This window comes from Phodopus roborovskii, unplaced genomic scaffold (genome assembly GCF_943737965.1).
Source record: "Phodopus roborovskii unplaced genomic scaffold, PHOROB, whole genome shotgun sequence".
Lineage (NCBI taxonomy): Eukaryota > Metazoa > Chordata > Mammalia > Rodentia > Cricetidae > Phodopus > Phodopus roborovskii.
In genome coordinates, this window is record NW_026126693.1 from 3593980 (window position 1) to 3611920 (window position 17941).

Genomic DNA, 17941 nt, shown 5'->3' on the forward strand with positions numbered 1-17941 from the left:
GCTTCCGGAGGGCGGGCTTCAACCCCATTTCCCCTCTCTGGGCCTGAGCTGGTTCTGGCCCTGCTGCACCTGCGTATGGTGCTGGTTTCCCCGCTCTGTGCAGCTCGGCGGCGGCAGCATGGGCGGCGCGCGGGACGTGGGCTGGGTGGCGGCGGGGCTGGTCCTTGGCGCCGGGGCCTGCTACTGCATCTACCGGCTGACTCGGGGCCCGCGGCTATGCGGGCGCAAGCTGCGCTCCTCACGGTCCGCAGGTGAGGCGATCGGCCACCCGCAAGGTGGACAGGTTCGGGGCTCCTGGACCACCCCGAGCTGGGCCGGGCCAGAGGTGCCCTAGGCACTAGCGACTCCCTGTCGTCGCAGAAAACTAGGTCTGAGTGAAAGGATATGGGGCAGGGCGGGAAGGAATGCTGGAGGTAGACGACTTTAGAAGCCCAGGTTGCCTTGGGTGGGTCCTGAGCCTCTTCCCTGCCCCCACTGTGTTTAAAATAAGGGCTGAAGACATTGCCCTAAGTTTCCTGTTGCTTCCCTCCGGCTTCACAATCGAGAATTAAGGTTTCTCCAAGCCATGTAGATTGCCTGCCACTTTAAAATTTGTCCTGGGCATTCGTGTTACCAAAGAGATGCCCTTGACTACGAGAGGGTTACTACGGTGTGGGGAGGAGGGGGGATTTAAGCCCAGGCTGAAACTTTGCACGTAGCTGTGTGAAGAAGGGATCCCTGAGATGCAATTCTGCCAACACTTTATGGGACCTATCCCGGAGTCTGTTCGTAGCATCCTGCAACTCCGGGGTTTATGTTGGAAATATGACCCTTAGCCTACACAGGATACAACCTTCAGACAGACAAGGCTTGTCGGCTCAGTCCTATGGTAATAATTACTACATATTCTAAAGGGATCGTTTAGGTCGTGAAAACTCTTGGGAAAACTTTAAAATAAAGTCTGCCAACTAAAAACCCGCTTTCCTCAGAGGTAGAGAAATGTATTTTTTTTAGTTGAGTAATTATTAAAACATTTTACTGACACCATTACATGTAATCTGCTAATGTCACTCCAGAGACAGAATTCTCACCTCTGTGTAGCTGGGCATATGTAAAATAAATAGTAGCTTGTCCCTAAAATAAGAGGACTTGACAATACCATTTTATACACATAGTTCATCTCAAGTCCACTGAGAGTCCACTTTTTGGTGGGAGCTAATTGCCTTTCCCTAAAGGGAAAATAAAGCACCTTTCTTTACCTATCAGTTCGTAGAAAAACATCTTTGCTGGGCAGTGGTGGCACTGGCCTTTAATCCCAGTACTAGGGAGGAAGAGGCAGGAGTATCTCTTGAGTTCAAGGCCAGCTTGGTCTACAGAGCAAACTCCAGGGCAGCTAGGGCTATACAGAAAAACCCTTTCTAGAAAAGCCAAAAATAAAATGAAAAACATCCTTGGGTTGTACAACAGGCATTTACTTTTCAAAATTTGCACTTACATGAAGGGACCAGGACCAACCATGGATTTATATATTCCAGCCTTCTGTTTTCTCCAGGATAAGAAAGGGGATGTATTGTGCCTTTCCCTCTTGTCCCTGAGGAAAACAGTTTTTGAAGATGAGCATTTGCCCCTAGAAAGACTGGATTTTCTCTTTCTCTGCCAAATATTTGTATACAATAATTTTTTTTTTGTTGTTTTCAGTTTCTGGAGACAGGGTTTCTCTATGTAGCCCTAGTAGTCCTGAATCACTCTGTAGATCAGGCTGGCCTTGCAGAGATCCACTTGCCTCTGCCTCCTGAGTTCTGGGATTAAAGGCATACACCACCACCAGCTGTCATGTTTTGTTTTAAGGTAGAAGGTCTGATGGAATACATCCTGTCCTGGAACTCACTGTGTAGCATAAAATGGAATGTCTGATCCTCCTTTTTCTACCTCCCTGGCTGCTGGGTGTGACAGCATGTGTCACCATACTTTGGTTCTGGAAATGAACCTACAGACTCTTCCCAAAGTTCTACCCTTGTATTTGAAGAGAAATCTTTTCTTTGTCTTAAACCTTTGAGAAATGTGTAATTCCGGTTACGAGGTTCCTCAGTCTGGCACAGGATGATATTGTGCAGCTGTAATCCCCATCACTCAGCAGGCTGAGGTGGGAGGATCAAGAATCAACTAGGGTCTAGGTTATACAGTGAACACCTGTCTCCAAAAAGAAGTGTAATTCCTGAACTAAGACTCTTTGAGGCCACTGGAAAACATGGAAACAGTATTAAACAGTCCAGCCTGACATAAGAACCTGACAAAAATAATATAAACCTCACTCAATCATGAATAAAGAAAATCTATCAGAGGGTTAAGGAAATGTTATCTAAAGGCCAGATGGACATAAAAGGATAATTCATAGGACTATATGTTATGTATTCCATTAATATATTTTTAAACTACATAATAATGTATAAAAGTCATTAAAATAGTATTTCTGATTTGCAACATTAGGAATAGAAGGAAATGTTCTTAAAACAAAGGCAAAGATACTTTAAAGGTATTTAATATTAAAGTATTAGTTGTATCTTTACTAAGTTCAAGAATAAGCTGTGCCGTGACAACTATTTAGCACGGTCCTTGTCATCTAATTTGTAAAAAGGACTACTTTGAGTCAGAAAAGTACCAGAGAATTAACTGAACATTAGAAGTGGGGGGAGGGGTAAAATAGAACACTCCACAAATGCACTGAGTAATGTCTTATGTCTAAACACTATGTACAAGTTTTCAGTATAAATTTAACTGAAGATATTTAATTTATAATAACTCCTAAAACTAGCAATCTATCTACCAGGAAGATGTATTTTGATAAACCACACAGCACCTCAATGGAATTAGGATTGTGTTTCATTTCCATAGGTTTCATGCCTGAGAGACTCTTAAAAAGGAGATTCAGCCCTGCCTTTACCTTAGTTACCTTAGTTAACCAATGCTGTTTAGGCAAATATCCCGTGGGATCCTATACCTGATGTTTAAAGTAGGAGAAAAAATGCTGTCAACATTAGGGCTACATGTTATGTACATGCAATGCCTTTTTATAGCCATGTAGTATGGGACTGCTGGCTAATACTTGATGGCTATGAACCTTTGTTCCCTACATAAATTCAGAATAATAAAACTATCTTTCTCCTAGGAATAACTGAGGATCTAATGATATAAAACATGTAAAGTGCTTAAAACTAGCAATTCCAGGCAGCTGTCTGCAGAACCTCTGACAGTTGGGCTACCCACTCAGAAAAGGCTTAACTTTTCCTTCCCATTATTTTTGACTCTGGCAAAGCCTAGGCAAGCCTTTTCCCACTGCACTTTCTCAACCCTTAGTCGTTCACTTCCTCTTCCACTTGGCCTCCATTGCTGCAACGAGCTGTCTTCTTGCAGCCATGACCTCTCTCTTCCCCTTCTCTCATCCCCCTCCTGCCAGTAGATGCCAGGATTTATGCCTGCCCTCTTGCTTTCTCTCAAATATTATAAAAATTGTTCCTAAGCTTTAAGAAACAAAACAAGTAACTGCTTAGCACCAGAGTTTGCATTTGAACTTTTCAAACATTAGGGACAAAAGAAAACACCCCATTCATGATTTTTAATGAATGTTAAATGTCTTTCTTCTTATGCAGAAGACTTAACCGATGGTTCCTATGATGAGGTCTTAAATGCTGAACAACTTGAGAAACTTCTCTATCTGCTAGAGTCAACTGATGATCCTATAATTGTTGAAAAAGCCTTGATCACCCTGGGAAATAATGCAGCTTTTTCAATTAATCAAGTAAGTTTTCCCCCTTTTACACACATTAGTAGTTATGACTCCTGGTATGTAACTCTTAGAGCCGCCGCATCCTCATATGGCTACTTATGCTCACATTATTTGGGTTTTTTGCTTCAGAAAATCACAGCCAAATAATGACATGGAGTAATTTATGAAAAGCTAGACACTAGCATCATAGTCATAATAGTTCCTATTCAACAAAAAGCAAACCTTCCATAAAATAGTAAAAGCATCTAACATGTATGTGTTTAATTAGGGTGGTCCTGATGTAGGTGATCCCTTGGCCAGCAATGACCACCAAGTCAATGTAAATGGCTAAGACTAAAGAATTTAATGTGAATGATTCTTTCCCCCTTCCCCCACAGAAAACAAGTAAAAACAAGTCGGGGGGGGGGGATGGTGATTCCAACACTGCTTCTTGTTAATGTTGTCATCAATGAAGACTTATTTTGAACTAAAAAAAAAGAAATTTTGAATGTTGTGTCACTGAAAAGTGATACATGCTTGAAATATGCATTTAAAGCCCAGGTATGCATGCAACACATGCTTGTATCAAAACGTACAAACTACTCCATTAATTTATATTTATATTTTGTGTGTGTGTATCACTTAAAACAAAGGGAGATAGATCATTGTGTAAAGTGCACTGGCCCACATGAAAAGCCAGGCATAGCGCCATGCACTTGCATCCAGCACTGGGGAAGCAGTGACAGGCGGTCCCTGGGACACAGTGGCCTAAGTATGGCCTAATCAACAAGCCCCGATGGTAATGAGAGACTCCGTCTCAAAATACAACTGCTGAGAAACAGTACTCAAGGTTGACCTCTGGCTCACATTTGTGAACATGCTCCCACATACGTGAGTGTGCACCCACATACACACACACACACACACACACACACACACACACACGAAAAGTAAAATAAATAAATAATGAAAGTAAAGAAAGAAATGTAAACTTAGGGCTGAGGACACAGCTCAGAGGTAAAGTACTCATCTTACAAGCATGAGGACCTAATTTCAATCCCCAGAACTCAGACTAGAAAAGCCAAGAGCCAGGTGTGGCACATGCTTGTAAGCACTGGCAAGGTGAGGACAAAAAGATGTTACCTGAGGTTCCCTGGCTGGCCAGCCTCGTCTGCTCATTGCACTGATTATACCCATTTGTGATGAACCCTGAATCACCAGTAATGCATCTGTGTCACGTTGAGGAAATAAAGAAAATCGCTTCCCCTTAGCCAACAGTGAGTGCACCCTACTTATGCTCCCTGTCTTTTTCCTCTGTCTGTCCATTTTATGACCCTGAATCTGTGCCTGCCCCTGTGTGTGTGTGCCTGTGTGTGTGTCCGAGTGATGTAACTGGCTGTGCCTACAAAGGGCCTCACTATTTATTGAACAGCGTCTTGGTGTTTCTGTTGCTGTGAAGAGACACCATAACCATGGCAATTCTTGTAAAGGAAAACATTTCATTGGGGCTGGCTTACAGTTCAGAGGTTTAGTCCATTACTGTCATAGTGGGAAATGGAAAGGCATGTAGGCAGGCATGCTAAAGAGATAGCTGAGAATTCTACATCTGGATCCGCAGGCAGCAGGAAGAGGGTGACACTGGGCCAAGCTTGAGCGTCTGAAACCTCAAAGCCTACTTCTCTTTTCATTCAGACTACCACAAAGAGCATAGAAAACATCATGTGGGACAGATGGAATGCTTTACAGAAATCTTTAACAATCCCAGCACTCAGGAGGTAGAGGCAGGTGGATCTTTGAGAGATCTAGTCTACAAGAGCTAGTTCCAGGACAGCCTTCAAAGCCACAGATAAACCCTGTCTCGAAAAAACAAAAAGAGAGAGAAATCTTTGACAGTTTTACAAAGGATTAAGTTACTGACCCAACTGATCCCAACTGACCCAGATAAATAGTCACTTTCAACTTTTGTATTTGCTGCTTTCAGCAAATGATATACATGCATTATTCTGGTTCAGAGGCAAGAAAGAGTATGTAACTCTACACTGTGCCACATTAGTTTAGGTTGTAAAAGCTGATTGCATGGGAAATCCAAGGCCAGGTTGGTAGTTACATCATTCTCCTAAAGGCAGGTAAAACAAACAGTTTGAATACATAGTAGGCTAGCAATCTTAAATAACTTTAAGATTTATTACTAACTTTAGCTATGAGGTCCAACAAAAAGCCTGGACTTAGAATATAAGAGATATTTCAGATTAGTATATCTCCACACTTGTTGAGTCCCAGCCAATGACAAAATGTCTCAAAAAAAAAAAAAAAGTGATTGGCATTTTGAACAATGACAGCTGAGGTTTCCCTCTGTTCTCACACACACACATTCACATAGATACAATTTTCTTAAATAAGATTTGTTTATAAGAATAGCATTTCTCTAAAGTGATTAATTTTAGTTGAATTTCTAGATGCAGGAACTCAGTAAAAGAGCTGCATGTTGAAGTTAAGGCCCATTTATTCCCTCTCTCTTAGGCCATTATTCGTGAGCTGGGTGGTATCCCAATCATTGGAAACAAAATCTACTCTCTGAATCACAGTATTAAAGAGAAAGCTTTAAATGCACTAAATAACCTGAGTGTGAATGTTGAAAATCAAGTCAAGATAAAGGTAAGTTGTCTGAAATAATAATGGTGAGTAGTGAAACCAGCAGGGTGTGCTCATAACTGTATAGCTAACAACTACCTTTAAAGAAAGAGAAACGAAGGCTTTTGTAGTTGGGCTCATCTTAATTCAGGAACACTAAAATAACAAAGACAGAATCAAGAAACACATCCCAGTAGAAAGACTCAGTAAACTAAGAAACCAAGTGGATGCAACTTAGTGTTTTTAAACTATTCTGTGGTACAGGATGGCACTTTTGATCTGAAAAGTTCTTCTAAAGCCAATGAGGAAAAAGAACAAATCCACAGAAAAGTGGGTAAAAGATAAAGATAACTGGTTTGAGTCCATTGTCGCACTCAAATACCCAGCACACCTATCTAAGGAGAGACAGTTGGTTCACAAGTATAGCGTGGAGCTTTAAACTTTGATCTCTGCTTTCTTATTGTTACATTGCCACATCTATGAAGGCGTGGATACATTTCTCACAAACATTAACAAAGGTGTATTGGGTGCTTAGTTGATCATTTCTTAGAACTTCAAATGAGAGACATTTTCGTACAAGTTTATATATTTTGGTGTCATTCAGATCTAGTAATTTTTCCAGTGTGGAAAGTAATGCATGAAGTCGGGTACTCACAGTGCTTCCTTGCCTTTGTTTTCGCCGGTGGAAGTAGATCGTAGTGCGGATACGCACATACATGCATCTATTAATTAAAGAACCGCCTTGAGCTAATTTGATTTTGCTCTGCTGGCTTTTGATTCTCAGCACAATGCCAGGTCATTAAGAAAGGCAGTTTAACTAAAACAGTCACCAGAGTTAGAGGGGCAGACATTAATGTGCTCAGTTGTGAAGAACCAGTTCATTCCAAGATCTACTCTAGCATGTAGGAAAGTAGCCATTTCGTAGAAGCTTCTGAGTAGTCTGAAATGTTGTCTTTCTCTCTTGCTTTCAGGTATATGTCCAGCGAGTCTGTGAAGATGTTTTTGCAGATCCCCTGAACTCTGCTGTGCAGCTGGCTGGCCTGAGATTGCTCACAAACATGACTGTCACCAATGATTACCAGCATCTGCTCAGCAGCTACATTACTGGCCTGCTCCACCTGTCACTTATTGGAAACGGAAGCACCAAGGTAGTGGATACAGCATCAGTACTGAAAGTTGAGCTGTTGCATCAAACTACTAAGATTGAATTTCCAGTCCATTCATGGTAGCACATACCTTTAATCCCCATGCTCTGGGATATAGAGGCAGGTGGAGGTCTATGAGTTCCAGTGACATTGGAAATTGCAGGCCATCTATTTCTACCCTGCATTCCCTCTAAAAGATAGTGGTACCTTTAATCTCAGCACTTGAAAGTCAGAGGCAGGTAGATCTGTGTGAGTTCATATCAACCTAATCTGTATAGCAAATTCCAACAGGCAGGGCCACATAAAGAAACCCTGTATCAAAAAAAAAAAAAGATAGTCCACTCAAAGTTTATGGAAAATACTTATAGGAGTCCAAGGACGCATATTATTTTATTTCCTAACACTGAATTGCAGAATCATTGTGCAAAGACCATGTACTCAATCTCTTGCCTCAGATGGGGAGTTATCTTATTTTCTGACAATCAGTAGAATCATGTTTTACTGAGATCACTAACATCCTTTAACCAGAAAAAGCAACACTGAGTAAAAAGGGCTCTGAGAAATAGTGACAATAAGTTGAATCTTTTACTTCAGGATTGACCCAGTCTTTAATTAGTATACAAAGTAATGAGTTTCATTGTTTTATTTTTTATGTATAGTTTTGTTGTTTTTAGTTTGGGTTTTTTTTGTTTTGTTTTGTTTGTTTGTTTGTTTGTTTGTTTTTGTGGGGGGGGGTGTTACTGAAACTCGCCCTGTACACCATGCTGGCCTCAAACTCACAGAGATCTGCTTGCCTCTGCCTCCTGAGTGCTATGTATATAGTTTTTGTTACTTCTTGTCCTAGTTAAGGTTTCTGTTGCTGTCAAGAGATACCATGACCATGACAATTCTTATAGAGGAAACAGTTAATTGAGGTGGCAGCTTATAGTTTCAGAGGTTCAGTCCATTATCACCATAGAGGGGAGCATGGGAGCATGCAGGCAGACATGGTGCTAGCTACATCTTGATCAGAAGACAACAGGAAGTAGACTTGGACACTTGAGCATAGGAAACCAAAAAGCCCACTGTCCAACAATGTCATACCCACTCCAACAAAGCAATACCTCTTAATAGTGGTACTCCCTATCAGTTTATGGAGCCAATTACATTCAAACCACTACATTCCACTCCCTCGCCCCCATAAGCTTTTAATATCATAATGCAAAATGCATTTCGTCCAACTTCAAAAGTCCCCATAGTCTAGTACAGGCTGAACAATGTTTAAAAACACAAAGTTCAAAGTCTCTTCTGAGATTCATGCAGACTCTTAACTCTAATCCCCAATAAAATAAAAATCACATACTTTCAACATATAATAGCTCAAGATCTACATTACCATTCTAAAACATAGGGATGGGAGCATAATGAGGAAATACGGGACTAAAGCAAGACCAAAGACCAGCAGGGCAAATTCCAGACTGCATCTCCATGTCTGATGGCAAATGCTCTTCAGATCTCCAACTCCATTCAGCTTTGTTGACTGTAACACACTTCTTTCTCTTGAGCGGATTCCACTCCCTGTTAGCAGCTCTCGGCATGTCATCTCTGTCGTCTCTAATACCTTGGGGATTTCAGCTTCACACATGGCCTCTCTGTGCGTCCATTCAGAGACACTACTGACACATGCCTGCCCTCAATGGCTTTCCTTAGTCTCGGGGGGCAAGTTCCATAACCCCTTCTGTTCTTAAGTCCAGAACCACGAGGCTGAAACTGCCAAGTTGGACTACTTACTGGGGCTGGATCATTGCCCCCTTGTTCAATTACTTACATCTTTACCAGCTTTCTGTCCTTTGCTGCCTAAGCTTGGCTGTCCTGAAACTTGCTCTGTACACCAGGCTGGTCTCAAGAGAGTCACCAGCCTCTGCTTTCCCAATGCTGGTTTTAAAGGTGTACACCACACCTGGCTCTAAGCTTTTCTTTAGTTCTTTTTTATAAGGTGGAAACTTAGCTGGGTGGGGTCTTGCCCTGAGGTCACCACTCCCTTTATTCCATTTCTTAATCCATTTTTATCCTTGAAAACAGGATTTAATTCTATTCCACATACTGGTACCCTTTTCTCAATCTGTACATTTTTGTATTTTCATTTGTTCAGCTTGTTCCTTTGCATTATACATTTTTATCAGACTTTACACTAATAACCATATAACAGAGTATATACTACGATGTTTTGGAATTAATCCAGATCTCATGTTCACTTTAGCCTCAGGCAGACTCTTTAGACAAGCAGCCACATTCTTCACCAAATATCACAGGAACGATATCATATTAAACAACTTGAGGTAGCCCCACAGTTCATCCAATCACACATGGCACCATTGTCTTCCACGCTCCTACTAGTGTGGCCCATTAAGCAGTGCTTAAAGCATCCCACTGCTTCCCTAACTCAAAGCATCAAAGTCCAAACAAAAACATGGTCCAGCCTATCACAGCAACATCTCAGTCCCTGTTACCACCTGTGTCTTAGGGTTTCTATTCTATGAGGAAACACCATGACCATTTAATTGAGGTGGTAGCTTACAGTTTCAGAAGTCCAGCCCATTATTATCATGGAAGGAGCATGGCAGCATGCAGGCAGATGTAGTGCTGGCTATGTCTTGTATAGAAGGCCGCAGGAAGTGGACTCAGACACTGGGCAATATCCTAAGCATAGGAAACCCCAAAGCCTGCCCCACAGTGACACCCTTTCTCCAAAAGGTCACACCCACTCCAAAAAAGCCACACCTCCTAATAGTGCCACTCCCGATGGCTTTATGGGGGCCAGTTACATTAAAACTACACATTCCTCCTCCCCAACTCCTTTCCTTCTCAACCTTGCTTGCCCTCCTTATCTTTCTCCCTCCCAGTGTCCCTTTCCATTTTCATGTCACATACAGACTATCGTCATCATGATTACACTTATTTATAAGAAGGGAGGAACTCATGTGCTACAGTGCACATATCCAACTTGTAGGAGTCGGTTCTCCTTCCAACATGTTGGTCTCGGTGATTGAACTTCAGTTTTCAGGCTTGGTGGCAGGCCTTTTGCCTCTCACCAGCCCTCTTTTAAAAAGTTTTCTTGTGTGTCTGTCTGTCTGTCTGTCTGTGTGGTGGATGTGTGGCATGAAGCATATGTGGGAGTCAGAGCAAAACTGTGGAATTGGTTTTCTCTTTCCTCCTTAACATGGATTTAGGGGCTCGAACTCAGGTTCCCAGGTTTGCACACATGCCATATCCGATGAGTCTTTTCATGGCCCTTAATTTATATATTTATTTTTTGAGGTGGGGATCTCATTGTGCAGCAGAGGATGACCTTGGATTCTCATCTACCCTTCACCTTCTGAGTGCTGGGATTACAGATGTGCACTACCTTGCCTGGTTTTAATATCCTGGCAAAGATGGAACCCAGCAACACTTTACAACTGCAATATGTCCCCAGCGCTCCATTACCCTCTTAACAAAATGGATTGTTCAAGGCAATCTAGTGCACAGCTTTCATTCCTGTTACCTGCTCCACGCTTCACTGACTTACAGCCAAGCACTTCATTCCTTAGACGTGTTATTGGTGTTACAGACAGCATCAGGCTAGCTGAGATCTCACAGGAGAGTCAGAGGTCATGCTTGCTTTCTTGCCTTTAATAGTCCATCTGAAAAGCATGATCCTGGCAAAACATCCCCATTTTCAGGCAGGATGGCCCACTGGCATAGGCTTTTGTTTTCACCTTGTTCTCTTCTGTACTGTTTGATATTTGATTGTGACAATGTATTCATTTTACAAATTTTTAATTTTTTTGGAAGGGTTTCTCTGTACAGCCCTGGCCTGGAACTTGCTCTGTAGAGCAGGCTGGCCCCAAACTCATGCAGATCTCTGCCTCCTGAGTGCACCTCCACACCTGACAAAACTGTAAAAGATGATAAAATGAGGTTAAGCAAAGTTTCATCACCTCCTTTTTAAGTAGGTTCACATGTGACCAAAGGAATTGTAAGCATACAGTATGGTATGGAAACTCCCTTTTCTTTATTTTCCTGTTTTTAGAAATGTTCTAGGGCTAAGGTAGACCTCCATAGGTAGTGCCCAGGAGACCCATGTTTGATCCCCATCACCCTCTCCCCCAAAGTTCTAGGTCAGTATCTGTTGGCCTGTTTAATAAATTCTCAAAATTCAGATCCAGGTTCCTTCCTAGATCCAGTGAAAAGGGGGATTGTTTTTCCCTGGTTTTAGTACCCTCGTCCTTCTCACTGTAATTTCAACCAACTTATGGAAAGTGTGGGACTAGAGAGATAGCTCAGCACCTAAAAGCATGTGTTGCTCTTTCAGAGGACCCAGGTTTGGTACCAAACACCCACATGGCCAATGGTAACTCCAGTTTCAGAGGCTCCAGTGCCCCCTTCTGACCTCTTCAGGCATTGCACATGCACAGTCCATACGCATACATACAGGCAAAAACATTTATACACATAAACACAATAAATAAGTCTAAGCATTTTAAGGCATTCTACTTAATTATTGATTTTCAGAAATAAGTAATAAGAATGCTAGCATTTTAATTAGCTATTAAGGCACTCATTTCCCATTTAAATGATCATAAAACATTTTTCACATTTTAAAAAGATAACCGCCAAGATTCCCAATAACCTTGTAGAAGGAAAGGACCGTAGTATCTAGTTATGGTGACTAAACTCGCAGAATGTTGATAACTTTCATGTGAAATAAACTAAGCTTTGAGAGGTTTCTGTTGTTCAAAGATCAGATTCTCTTTATCAGGACTCATAATAAAAATGACCTAAGAGTTGGGGGAATGGTTCTTTGGTTAAAATGTTCATTGTGCAAGCATGAGATCAGAAGTTTAGATCCCAGTAGCCATGTAATGCTGGGTGGGTGGCCTGCCTGTAATCGCAGCATGGGGGTGAGGTGAGAACCCTGGAACAAGCTGGCTACACTAGACAAATTGATAAGTTCTGGGTTCAATCAAGGAAACCACTGACCTCAGCCTCTGGCTCCCTCATGCACAAACATGGGGAAAAGGAGGTGATTTAACTCATACCAGACTTACAGTATTGGAAGACATTGCTACTTCATCCTGTTTCCCCAGCAGCTGAAACAGAAGTGAGGTATAGATGTCACTGGTCTCAAGGTGGTGCCAAGGGTCAGAGGAGCTGAGCGGAGACTTAATGGAAAGAACTGGAGCCAGGCTTGGAGGTGCAGACAGTAGTTTATGGGTACCAGAGAGAGAGAGAGAGAGAGAGAGAGAGAGAGAGAGAGAGAGAGGACAGCATCTTAGAGGTCGTGCTTGCTGATCCAGTAAACCCAGCCTTCTGCCGGCAGGTTCAGGTTTTGAAGCTGCTTTTGAATTTGTCTGAGAATCCAGCCATGACAGAAGGACTACTGAGTGCTCAGGTAAGTAGATCACCTACCTGGTTTGTAAATGCACATATACATAAATTTTTGACAAATAGATCTAGGAAGGTCTACCCAAAAACATTCACAGAGATTATCTCTGCAGAGCAGTGCCAAGGTATTAGCTTATTGTTCCTCATATATATGAAAGTGTTTACTGAAACAAGCATATCTTACTTTTCAAAACCATCTTTAAAAATTCTCTGGATCAGCATTGAATTTTCCATCTCTGCTCCATATGCAGTACACAGTATCATTGCATTTTTAAATTTGGTTTATGTACCTCAGCATCTGCTGAGACAACAGTGTTGAGTCAGAGTGCCTGAACCAGCAAGTAAATGGTGTTCATTCTCATGGAACTTAGGAGACCCAAACCTATAACCAATAAGCAAGATCATTAAAAACTGTCCCCATGTTCTGAAGCAAATTGAAGTGGCGCAGAGGTGGCCTGGAATTCTCCGTGTGCAGAAATAAGCCCATCCACTCAGCCCCGTCCCCCATACTGTGTATGAGCAGTAATACTGGTTGAACTAATGAGTTCTTACATAAACTGGATGTCTGCACTCCAGGGTTCCAAAGAAATCTTACTTTTTAGCTAACCAACAAAACCTCATTTTCATTTGTAACATGGAGATAAAAATTGTACTGGTCTAAGTTATCAGTTGGGGTTGCTTGCCTGTGGTCACTTTTAAATGTAAACCAGTGAGTGCTACTCCATGAAAATGACACTCTGTGTTTCCTCTTTCAGGTGGATTCTTCATTTCTTTCCCTTTTTGATGGCCAAATGGCAAATGAGATTCTTCTCCGGGCACTTACACTGTTTCAGAATATAAACAACTGCTTCAGAGAAGGCTGCCCAGCTGGTCAGCCTCCCTTCGCTAAAGGGTCCTTGTTCTCCCTGCTGTATGGAGAAGACTGTGCCCAGAAAATGAGGGCTTTACTTTACCATCATGATGTGGATGTGAAGGAAAAGGCTTTAGCAATAATGCCCAAGTTCTGATTAGTTGATCTTGCTTTGCTTTAGAGTAATGCAGTCTTAAGTTGGCACTCAGCAGCTTCCTGTCCGCTCCCTTTAAAGGGTTTTTCAGCTGATGGAGTCAAACAATAAAAGTCCTATTTTATTAACACAGTTCAGGGAAGCAGCTGTAATCCAACATGACATTCAAACTTTGGGATTTTGGAGTAGTTCAGATTTGGGGTTTGAGGATTAGGTATGATCAACAGTCTACAAATACACCAGGCTGAACATTCAGAGGATGTGACTCACTGGTTTTGCTCTTTGGATTTATTTGAATGATTTTACTGGTATCAGATAAGTATGAGAGATTGTACTGAAGATACTTAACTGAGATTTTAATGGTCCCCTCATGTGGAATGAGTGGCCTTTCTCTGTACAATCCTGACTCCTGGATTTGCAGCTGCTCATGAGCCTGCCTTAGTTGCTGAGTTGAAGACTATGAAGACAGAACCACCACAAAAGCCCTGCACCCTGCACACAATGATACCCAAGCTCAAGCCCACCTGCCCACCCCTCCACCATCAGGTCATTTGGTCATCATCAGAATCTTCCCTCATCATTTCTGATCAGTACAGCTGTATTTCCATTCACAGGGAAAATGTTTTCTTAGTACTCACCGCCGTGTATAATGGACGTGTAAAATACTGGAGAGCAATCCAAGTTTGCACCCACAGGCAGCTGGTAAACCAAGCAGCCACACTTTTAAAAAGATGGATATACTCATACAGAAATACACCTGTGAAGTGGATGTTTTTAAAAGCATACTGTAAAACAATGTACTATGGTCCTTTGTATTTTTTTTAACAATGAGAAACATACATGGACAGAACACTTCTAGAATGTTACATAAAACTTCTGGACATAGGACTGGGAGGTAGGTACATTGGATTTTTTGTATGTACTCATTTTTACTGTTTGAATATTTTTTACTGAGCATAAATTGTTTAATTTTTTTAATAAAAATAAAAATGCAAAGTTGTACAAAATGTCTTCCCTGTTGACATTATTTTCCTAATTTTCATCCTCATTTTACTTAACTAAAATTACAATATATAATTTTTAAACTTTTTTTCAAATTTAGTTATATGAATGTTTTGCCTGCATATATGCACAAGGTCAGAAGGCACTGAAACTGGAATAGTAGTAGATGGTTACAAACCACTATATGGGTGCTGGGAACTGAACCCAAGTCCTCTACAAGAGCAACAAGTGCTTTTAGCCGCATCCATTTCTCTATAAACATTTTCAGCTATCTTTTCAAATACTCATATCCCAAGACATGTAAGTTCAAGGCCTTTGAATTCAGCCAGGTTCTTCGGTATGTGATTTCATTCTGTGCTTAGCGCTATGTGCAAACAGAAGCTTTGTTCTTTGTGTGTGTGTTTATGTGTGTGTGTGTGTGAGAGAGAGAGAGAGGTGAAGCAAAATATATTTGTAAAGATGTAGGTACTAGAGTGTTTGCATGAGTCACAAATCCTCAAAGTGTGTTCTCAGGGCGGACAAGACATCAGCTTGGAAGAATCTCTTTAGAACAGGAAAACGGTTAAGGTGAGACTAGAAATCTGCAATGTGCTGGAGTAGCACCAACAAGGACTAGAAGTCTGCAGTGTGCTAGAGTAGCACCAAGCCATGATGGTTCACAACACTTTACAACATTCAAGATATACTCCAAGAGGCACATTTCTTCACTACAATTTTTTAAATCTGCCTGTTTAATAAAAGTCAGTGTTAAAAAGGTTGTGTAGGAGCCAGTGTTTGCAGTGTGCTTACACAATGCTGGATCTAGGTGCTCCATGCATCCTTATCTCCTCCATCAGTCTGAAGAGCCATGCTCGCCAGCAGCTGACTCTGGAGTGTCAGCAGGCTGAATTTGTATCACGGAGCTACCCACTAAGTACTTACAGTGAAACATACAAATAGATTTTCTCTTATGCAGGTGTAAGGAGTTAGGTTTTTCTGCCCGCCGCTGGTCTTGTCCCGCCACCGTGCCAGCCCCAGCACAGAGACTCTGTATTTGATATTATGCTGTTGGCCAGTTACTTGTTTCTTATTGGCTAGCTCTGTATTAAGTATTAACCATTTTCTATGTATTTCCACGTGGTCTTACCGAGAGCAGAGGAATGGCAGTTCTGTTCTCTCCATACTCTCCATCTTGACTCCTTCCTACTTCCAATTTCCTCCTAGTCTCCCAGTCCCGCTTATCTTGCTTTCCTATTGGCCAACAGTGCTTTATTCATTAACCAGTATGAGAAACATATATACACAATGGCATCTCCCATCATGCAGGTCATAGCACACCAAAGTAGGACCCACCCTCAAAGACAGCTAGTCGTATCAAAGGGTCTCTCAGTGATGATACTGATCAAAAAGGAATATGAAATTGACCTAGAAGATGGTATTTACAATATTTATTAGACTGACAAAAGAGAATAGATTTTTCACCAAAATTTATTTTCACTTTACACATACATCCTTTGAAATGTACATTATAAAAATAAAGTGAAAAACAGGGTAGTCGTGTTAGCGATATTTGATGTACTTCACAATGAATGGGGCTTCTATAGAAACAGAAACAAATCACGAGGAAGCCTAGAAGAGGGAGGCAGGCCCAGTGCAATGGGCTAGAATGCAAAGCACCTGGAGAGCCTCCAACAGTACCTGTGGATACAAAAGCAATGTCAAGGCCATTCATGGAGAAATACTTGAGCAAATTTATCAAGTGCTTCTTAAGTAAGAGAATTTTCTGTATGGCAAGATGACTGCAGAGATGCTAGGGGAGCGATGTTCCCGAGGCTAGCCACTACAGCCTTACTGTCCAGATCCATGTGCATTTGCAGTGAGCTTACTGACATTGATTCCAAATGGAATTATGTGCTCTAGTGCCTCTAAGTCACACTCACTATTTGCACAATATTACTACACACATTTCCCCTTGACTGGTATGAACATTTTATATAAATTTTATATAAAAATACTAAATTGTGATGATATTTATATTGGCTATTACCCTCTAATGTCAGTCTCCAGTTTGGTGTTTCCAAAAAAAACAGAGCATTACCAAAAGCTTTCTCTGTGCCTGTCCAATTCAGACAGACCTATCTTAAGTTTTCTCCCTCAGAGTTCTAAAGTGCTCTTTAAAAAAAAAAAAAAAAATCTATTATCTGCCCCTCTGGAGGTAGGTTAACATTGTCCTCTTGTCATACATGATGAGATCAGGTCTTACCACAGGTGACTTGTTTTAGGGTACTTAAATCTGTGACTAAAGGGTGGAATTCCAATGAGAGGCCAAGGTGTGTCATGCATATACCCATGCAAATATCTCTAAGTATTGAGTGCTCCCTATATAATGTTTGATATATATAGAAAACCTACTGTATTTTGTGCCAAGAAAGTTGATTTCATTGGTCTGAGTCAGAAGCAGAACACATCCTCACTAACACCTGAAAAGACTACTTCCTGAAGTTTCACACCAAACCTGTGGATGCAAAGGCATACTGATACAAGACAGTATGCATACTGGTCAGCAGACCCGGAAACTTAAAGAAACTACTTAATTTTACAATAGCTTACTAACAGGTACAATTGTGCTTATCATAGGTCATTTAATATAAAAATATATTACACATCCAAGTCATGTAAAACATACTTACAAATCTTAGTATTTGGGCTTAGAGCTCAGAGAAAACAGGAAAAAGCATGTGTGTGTGTGTGTGTACAGAAAATGGAAAATGAAGAAAATAAAACCTAATTTCAAGTGCATGATGTACTGGCATTTAGGATACGTGAGACACTCCACTGTAGTTACAACTGTGCCTAGCACAGTGTCAAGCTTAATTTAAACTTCCCCTCCACCTCAGAGCCACACTGTTCTCTTCTCTGTCCATCAGCTTTTAACTTGGGCATGCAGCTGAGTAGATGTTGCCCTCTTAGAAATTTACGTTAAAGACATTAATGTACAAGAATTCAAATACTTATACCAAGGAGCACTATAG

The 17941-nt window shown here is 41.3% G+C and overlaps 1 protein-coding gene across 2 annotated transcripts; it reads left to right on the plus strand.

The window, feature by feature from the left end:
* Nucleotides 1-66: 66 nt before the first annotated feature.
* On the plus strand, nucleotides 67-14935 carry Armc10 (armadillo repeat containing 10). 2 transcript variants are annotated; one of them, XM_051174816.1, is made up of 6 exons: nucleotides 69-251; nucleotides 3627-3775; nucleotides 6263-6397; nucleotides 7345-7521; nucleotides 12860-12931; nucleotides 13680-14935. In XM_051174816.1, the coding sequence occupies exons 1-6, from the start codon at nucleotides 119-121 to the stop codon at nucleotides 13929-13931; spliced, it is 918 nt and encodes a 305-aa protein (XP_051030773.1). In that variant the 5' UTR covers nucleotides 69-118; the 3' UTR covers nucleotides 13932-14935. The 2 variants fall into 2 exon arrangements, with proteins under 2 accessions (XP_051030774.1, XP_051030773.1); XM_051174817.1 differs by lacking the exon at nucleotides 12860-12931 and having other exon boundaries at nucleotides 67-251.
* Nucleotides 14936-17941: the final 3006 nt, after the last annotated feature.

Bases quoted from the DNA above. Each gene is read 5' to 3' on its own strand.
- Armc10 (XM_051174816.1), top strand. From the start codon at position 119: ATGGGCGGCGCGCGGGACGTGGGCTGGGTGGCGGCGGGGCTGGTCCTT. The intron at 252-3,626 runs GTGAGGCGATCG...CTTCTTATGCAG, and splicing joins GCGCTCCTCACGGTCCGCAG to AAGACTTAACCGATGGTTCC. The intron at 12,932-13,679 runs GTAAGTAGATCA...TTCCTCTTTCAG, and splicing joins AAGGACTACTGAGTGCTCAG to GTGGATTCTTCATTTCTTTC.